Below are 8,287 nucleotides of genomic sequence, written 5' to 3'. Positions count from 1 at the left end.
GGTGGGGCGGGCACCTGGAGGTGTTCAGAGCTATGGGGATGTGGCACTCGGGGATGTGAGCATGGTGGGGTGGGCTGGTGCCCGAGAATGGTGACCCCAAAAGCTGTACGGTGGGGTTTGGGGATGAAATTGCTTTGGGACACAGCAAAAACAACAAACAGCCTTTGCTGCAGCAGCACAGCCTGTTGACTCTGGCCAATGTGAAAACACACAGATCTTGCTTCGTAGCTTCGCTTTTAACTGGTTCATATCTCTGGTAACATGTTAGGCAACCCTGTTATTGTAACTTCATTTGAAGCCGGGCAGCCTTCATCAAGCTTTCTGTCATGCACGATGCTAAATTGCTTTGTTTTTCTTTTTAAATAAATGAATGAAGGTGAAACTATTAAATTGTAACAAAATCAAATGGATGATTCACCAGGTTGTTACACCAGAGGAGAGAGCAGTGCTGGCTGAGTCAATAATAGCTCATGCACAGCTCTGTCCTACTGAGAACGTGGTGCAGAAAGTTGTGTGTGTTCTCTGCACAGCCAAGTGTGAGCACACGGCCTATTTTTCCCTCTGTTTATACATTTATAAATGATAAAATCAAATTAGATGTTGTAAAATTGCTTGTAATTGCATGCTTCAGTCTTTGTGCCGCTGATGGAATTACTGGACTCCTGACAGGCGGTGCTGAGAAATTCATCCATTCCTATCTTCCATCCATTTTAATCCTCTGCAGAGAAAGAGGAAACCAAGCATGAAAAGTTGAGAAGAGAGAAGACAAAAATACAGAACAGGGATCAGACTCAGTTACTCCCTTCTCGAGGCTTTTACTTTGGCCTTAATATATAATCAGCCCCGAAGTCTTTTCGCATTACCTTTGAATTGCCAGCCACCTGCTTTCGTTCAGCCTCCCCAGCAAAAGTCCTTCAGCTCATCTCTCAGCGTTGTCTCTTCTCACTGAAACTGTGAGAGAAAGTAATTGCCCACTATTTCTTTCAGCAACGCACAATAGGGAAAAGAATTGGTGTGAGCAGAAATGGCATCCAAAAATGAAAAGCCCTCAAGCATTACATAAGTTATTGGAAACACTGTATAGGCGTCAAGTAGTGGCGAGACTGCTGTAAGGGAAGGATTTAAATAGGCATCTGCCTCTGTCTGAATCTTGGAAAAATCACAACATGCAATCTGTAATCTATGATTACAGAATCACTGTGGGCAAAACATCCTGATTTTTACAATAGCTGCTAGCACCACTTTTCCCACTTCAATACAAAGTTCCTTTCTTCTTAAATTCAGCCTAGGCCTCTGGAAAATCTTTCCAGTAACAACACGTCTCTGCTCCTTGTCATCCTAATATTGCTGCCCTTCTCTGTCAGCAAGGGTTGCAGGAACACACAGGATAAAACAGCTGCTTCAGGCTGGAAGTGACTCCACCACAGCCAATTTGTTCTAACATCTAATTCACATATAAAAATTTAAGAAAATTAACAAATCTCATGTTTTCAAAAAACTCATTCTGTGTTCAAAAGTAAAAATAATACCTGCAAGGACGTTTGTTGTATCCTGTATTCATATGGGCTGAAACTTTGTGTGCCATGCAAAGCATTCTGTGGGATTGGTACTTCAACATCCAGGCAAAGGAGAAAAAATCCTCTTCAACAGACACAAAATAGATGGATGGAGAGACAGGGAGGGCATTTCAGATGTTAAAGGCTGTGAAGGAAGAGATGCTCACATGGGACACGCGTACCTAAATGTAGCCTAATGCTGCGTTGTATCATCCAGAAAGTGGCACTACAAATGAAAGCATTACGCTGCGCTCTGTGTGTAGGAAGAATTTCACTTGCAGTCTTTGCGCTTGGCCCTTTGTGTAAGTGCAGCACCCCTGGAAGATACTGTCTATTTTGGGAGAGTTTCTGAACCCATTTCTGTTTCTGATGGCAATCTGCTGACATGCACACAGGAGTTTTGCATGGAGGTATTGCAGACTGAGGACTGCAAGGATGAGAGCAGCTTTCTAGTCCAAAACTCTCTTGGCAACCAGGGTGCTGTTCAAAAGCAATAAATGCAAAGTACTGCACCTCAGGCAGAAGGAATTCAGCAGACAGAGGCAGAGAGATCTGTAGGAAAATATCTGAGGTTTGTATTGGTTTACCAGCCCAACAAAAGTCAGACGAGGCACGCTATCATGAAAAAGACAAACCTTGTGACAAAGAGATAAGCAGGACCATCATCAGCACGAGACATGAAATGATCCCTCCACTTTGATCAGCAAAAGCAAGGTTTCTGGCGATTTGTCCAGCTTTAGCCATCGCATTTCAGGAATGATGTGAAAAATCTAGGGTGACCAAAATACGACCCAGAGGAAAGATATAAACAGTTGGGATCACTTACTCTGAAGAGAAGGCTGATGGGAAACATGAGAGTAGAGTGCAAATATGAGGTGTCAGAAAATGAAGACAAGTGATCTGCTTGTTCAGGGGAGTCAGGGCTAGACTGAAAGGTCTTAAAATCCACCACAAATGCACATCAGAGATTGGGAAAGACTAGAGAAGCTCAGGAAACAGACTGCCTGAGGAACATGGGAAGCTCTCGTGCTGGAGCTACGTCAGGCCAGTTAAACATTCCTCTATGAGAATTTTGTAGGCTACTCTTTGCTGGTATGGTGAACAGTCGTCGTGACCTCCCAGTGCCCTTTGCAGCCTAAATTGGCAGGGGTTCTGTGCTGAGACATCGTGTTGTGATTTCTGACACTCAGAGACCAAAACAGATCTTTGCACAGTGGTGAGTTAAATTGCTTCTGACCGAAGGCTTTCGAATAGTTGTGAGGTCAGACTGAAGCTTGCTGCTCTGATTCTGCTGCTTCCTTTACCACTTTGTGGCTTAAAATTTAAAACTTCTGGGAGAAGATGCTGATCACCAGTGCCCTTACCAAGCACTGAGTTAGGTTGGGAGATTTTAGAATTAGGTTGTTCTGGATCTTCAAGTTGACGTTTGTAAAGAGGGAATATATCCCACACTTGGTTGCTTTATTTATGCTTACAAGCTATGGTGGTGAAGATGCAAATGGCTGCAGAGCACAGAGCAGGCGTAATTTCTGTGCTGATGCTTCATCCTTCCTGTTGCAAAGGTCTATTGTTTCTTTTCCATTTTCCTAGCTGTGTCTTTTCTTCTTCCCTCCTCTGGGCCAAACCGTTTCTGTTGGATACTGCTCTCAGGCACCCCCTTCTCCTGAGTTCTCTCTCATTCCACAGATTCCCTCCTTGCCTTCCTGCAAACCTTGCTGCTGCAGCCTGTCTCTTTCTTCAGCTTCCATTCATTCATTTCTTCCAGAGACCAACATTTATTGCCGTGTTGCCATCTCTATCTCACTTAGTTATTATATAATATGATGTTTTATGATGTGCAAGATTAATTTAGTCTGCACATAATGCAGTCCAGACCTTGACAAACAATGCATTAAAGTGTTAATCATATTGTGTAGCTGATCACCGTCAGCAGTATCATTTAAATACAATCACAGAAGCACAGAATAGCTGAGGCTATTCTCCCAGCAGGTCTGCATGGCATCTCCTGCAGTACAGGAGATCTGAGAGTACAGGTTTGATTGTGGTTCTCTGAATGCTGCTGCAGAGTGTCAGTTAGTTTTCATTTAAAAGGATACGTCGAAGCCCTTCTGCACGTTTGCAGTGACCAAATCTCTTTGGGCAAAGCTTTATTTTATTCATTGTTAGAGGCCAAAATCAAATAAAGCAGAATTGGGACAAAAATAAACCCTGGCTTCACACACATGACACTGTAAGCCAGCGGATGGTTCTGCAGAGCTGAATTAAGCCCCGCATGTCTAATGCACCCTTTGTTTAGTTGCCTTGGGAGCTAATACAGAGATGATCTGTAAATAATATTAATAAAGCAGAATCGTGGTAATGAACTGAGAACAGAGGCTCAGAGAAATTCGGGGATGCATAATGAGATCAAACGCTCCTCTGGTAACATTTTATCTCATTACGCATCACAAAAAGTGAAGCAAATTGCAGTGGGTAAAAAGAAATGTCTCATCCATCAACCTGGGATCTGGCCATGAAAGAATTTGTGAAAGACTTCAGAAGTCTTGATCCAAATGCAATCCTAAAATACTTCTTGCCAAGAGCCGCGTTTGAAACCACAGCATGCGCACTGCGGAGCTAGGAAGATCTTTTTCATATTCATGCGAATAATAATCTGAGGTTTGCTTATATATATAGAAAGAACATCGCGTACCTCCACAGTTAACACCTCTTCTACAGTGGGGAAACGCGGCGTGTTGGAAGGACTGTTGGCATCCTGTTGCTGTTGCATAATGATCCCCTCAAGGAGCGCTCGCAGGAGCACGCTGGTGACAGCAGGACCCGGAGTGGCAGATGTGAGCAGCTGGGTGAGACGCAGCTCCAGCTGAACTTGCCTCTTGCTTCAGCTACGTGCAGGAATTAGAGAAAGCCATTAAGTCCTTCATTACACATTTTGTCCTCAACAAAATGAGCGTCGTGCAGATGCAGCTGGTGCGTATCGTGGCACCAAACTGCTGATTCTTACCGCAGCTCAGCAGGAGCTCTCACTGTCACCTCAGCTTTCTGAATTCACAGTCCACCTGCTGCATCTCTAATTTGTGTTATAGCCAGGGGGGACAACAGCTGAGGGAGGGGTGGAGTCCCTTCCTATGTCCTGAAGTGGGAAGTTGATTTCACTCAGGCAGAGATGAGGGAAATAGCAGATAAGCGTTTGGATATTGTGCAGTTCCATCTGTTGCCATTGGTTAAGAGATCTCTGGGAATTGCAGTGGATCACCTTGGCCAGGAAACCATTCCTGGCACCTACTGGTTCATCACACACAAATAGCTCAGCCTTTAGAATGTCATATTGTTATGGGGCTGTATGTGGGAGAAGACAGTTCATCCTGGAGAATACCTCCTTCGGTTACGATACGGACTAATGTAAAAACTGCCAAAAAACAGCAGAAACATGGCAATAACTTTAGTAAAAGTTTCCTTTGGCCCCAGCAGACTGGAGGCCTAAGCATCATCATTTCTAACTATGTCAAAACTACCCCCTTGATATTTTGGGCGAATAACTCACGTTTCTTTCTTCCTTCCTCTATTCTCATCCCTCCACAGGCCATTTTCTGTCAGACCCTACACCTTCACCAGGATGGAAATAAATTGCCATTACAGCATTTTAGAAGAAGCCTTCGCATCGCCCTGTGATGATTTCACAGCTAAGAGGACAAGCAAACCTGTGTCAGATGTATCAGGTGCAGGCAGGAAACCTGGTGCTAAAAAGTCACCATGTTCTACAACACTACATGCTGTAGCCAGGCAATTAAAACATTTCTGACATCTGGGTCTCCATGGAAATAAGTACACCAAGACAGCAGCTATTCTAAGAACTTAAAATAAAGGATGCAGGAAGTTTTCAGATAGGTACTGTGCCTGGGGGACAATTCATACCCTTTCCTTCTTGTCTCCTACCTGTACCTCCTGTGCAAAGACAGTAGATTACAGCAGAGTGCAGTAAAATGTGCCTGCTTCGTCCAAAGGGAGTCCTGGAATCAGGGACGTATGGGCAGAAAGCAGCTTGTGTCCAGACCCAGCCATTTTCATTTGGTTCAAGAGATGGGCACGGAGACTGGGAAAGACAATAAAAACCAACCAACCAAACCATAAGCATGAGAACTGTGGCTCGGGCTTTCTGTGGAGCTACAAGTGATAACTCTCAACTTCTGCACAGTAACACATGCTTTCTTCTGACAGCTCTGCAGAGAGCTTCTCTTCTTGCCTGGCCATATGGACAAGCCAAATGAAGAGCCTGGGTTTTACATTATGCCTTGGTAATACAACTGTGTTCTCAAACTGCTTATCTGCAAACCTGGGCCAAGTTTCAATAGCATTTCCAATTAGGAGAATAATTTTGTAAGAAACTATCCTTGCTTTATGGCAAGCAGTTATTTTACAAACGTTGAGGAACATGCTCTCTTTTTTACAGCTTAGGAAGTCATTGGAAAAACACCTCAATCACAAGCTGAGTCGGTCTCATGATTGAGAATCTAAAAGCTTCTCATAGAAAATCGGTCACGTTTCTATCTCCAAACACACATGAGCATCCCACAGCATCAGTAGGACCTGATCTAATGTTTCACATTGGATAGAAAGCTCAGCGGCCCCAGGAAGGTTTATTCAGTGGCTGGATGAGTTCTTCTGGTACTTGGAATAGAAAAGGGAACCCCCCCCTCCTCAGGGCCAGGGAAATGCCACAGGTGTTGAACTGTGGGAACTACACAGGAAAGATTCTGTTGAACAAAGCAAGAGGAATGTAAGCTGATGGACTATCTAACCTGCAGTGCAGTGAGAAAGCCAGACATCTCACTAACGATGCCCTGAAAGCCCAACTCGCATGGGGGAAAATCCCTTTGCAAAAGCTTGGTACCTACACAGTGTCCTCTCCCATCCATTCTCCCAATTTCCAACCGATTCCCTCCTATCCCAGTACAATTTCTGTGCTCAGTATAAAAGCAAAGCTTTCTATACTCATACGATTAGGAACTGTACCTGCTAACAGGTGCCACAATAAGCCAGCCATACCCACAGAGGCTCAGGGCACACAGATGAATGCATCCCAGTGGCACTTCTGGGACAGCACTACTGCAGCCTCCCAGCACACCTCAGTGCAGTCGGTGTTCCTTTGGGGCATGGCTACTGATAGCACCAAAGTGAAGCTGGCAGGCAGCTCTGAATTCACAGCAAAGAACGATCAGAAAAGTGACTATTTTATTATTTTTAAGTAATCAACATGGAAACAAGAGCAATGATTAAGTCACAAACAGGCATTGCCTAATTGCAACCACCGCATTAATACTTGACACGGATATAACAGAAATCACAATTATGTTAACATTATTCATTCTCCAACAATGAACAAAAGTGTACGGTAAGGTCAGCATTAATCTATTAAGAATGCTACAAAACCAGCCAGCCAGTGTCTTCCAAGAGCAGAGTGTTTGCCATAGGGAAGGCTGGGACGGCTGCTATCCTCCTGGGCTGCATATAGACCTTGCCTATTCCTTCCCATTTCTGCACGTAGTTCTGATATTTCCCTTTTCTTCTTAGGGGTATAAAACCTCTCTCTGCTAGGGAAAAAAAAAGGGGGTGGGAAAAGGAGCTACCGTGCCTTGGCCAGCCCTCACCCTCTGCATGGATGCACAGATGCAGCCTGCAAGCTCACACAAGAGGCAAAGCTGGCTCCACTGGCAGTGTGTGACATTCATCAATATCTGTTATTAAAACACTTTTCCCACCCTCCCCTAGCTCCCTACTGCACAGATTTGACATATTCTGGAGCTGTACCGCTTTCAGAATGCTTTCTTTTACATATCACTCTTTATTAGGAATGCTGCAACACAGAACAACAGAAAATTGCTTTTGTAAAGAAGGGGTTCTCTAAATACAACCCCCCTTCCATCTCCTGGTCCTCACACCGTACCTTCCTCTTTTTCCAAAACATTTACTGATGTGTGTGCTTAGCCACCTGCCTCTTAATGGCAGTGCCATAGTGACAGAAGGCTAACTTATGTCAGTGGTCCTGGCCCCTCTTGGTCTGAGCAACACAGGTTAAACTTCTCAGCTACAACACTTTCATTATCATAGAGAGACACACTCTCAGAAATAAAGACCCCCCAGTCTCTGTAGAACCAGACCAGAGGTTTTCAGTGTGAACAAAGCTGTAATCTCCATCTTTCTTCCCATCAGGTCTCCTCCCGGAGTGCCATCTGCCACGTTGCTTTCACTGTAGAGACAAGAGAAAGACATCAGCTTGTCTACTGCCAGTTCTGTGAGTTCTTATGGACAACAACAACCTTACAGCTCACTCAAGTGAGCTCTCTCTGTGTCCTGAACTCACTCACTAAGACATCTCTTATTCTTCATCTAGCTCATGACTTTCTGAAAAAAAAAAAAAAACAACCAGAAAACCAGCTCAGAAAAGCTGGTGTGGGATTATTCCTGCACAGCAATGTTTTTGAACAATACTATTACTGGTATTTGCCGTAGATAAGTATGTTTAATTATTCTTCTGTTAAGTGCAGCAAAGCAAAACTATCGGTGTGGTTTCATGCTGTCAGGCCAAGTTTGGACGTTCTCATAAACTATGAAATATGCACCAAAGAAGCAACAACTAAGTAGCTGACTATTTGCACTGTTCTTCTGGCCATCAGGCTTCAATGTCCCAGGAGCAACTCAAACCCTGTGCAGAACTCAGGCTACAGTTTCAC

The 8,287-nt window shown here is 44.2% G+C and overlaps 1 protein-coding gene across 2 annotated transcripts in view; it reads right to left on the bottom strand.

Moving 5' to 3' along the window:
* Positions 1–6,766: 6,766 nt before the first annotated feature.
* INPP5D (inositol polyphosphate-5-phosphatase D) overlaps positions 6,767–8,287 on the bottom strand; it is a 45,119-nt gene continuing 43,598 nt past the window's right edge. For both annotated transcript variants that reach the window (XM_042820662.1, XM_042820663.1), the window contains exon 28: positions 6,767–7,803. In XM_042820662.1, the coding sequence (XP_042676596.1) occupies positions 7,801–7,803 (3 nt within the window). In that variant the 3' untranslated portion in view covers positions 6,767–7,800. The remainder of the gene's footprint in view (positions 7,804–8,287) is intronic.

The sequence above is a fragment of the Centrocercus urophasianus genome, unplaced genomic scaffold (genome assembly GCF_019232065.1).
Source record: "Centrocercus urophasianus isolate 14NV4802_14NV808 unplaced genomic scaffold, USGS_Curo_1.0 seq_19, whole genome shotgun sequence".
Taxonomy (NCBI): domain Eukaryota; kingdom Metazoa; phylum Chordata; class Aves; order Galliformes; family Phasianidae; genus Centrocercus; species Centrocercus urophasianus.
This window is presented reverse-complemented; position numbering and strand designations above follow the sequence as displayed.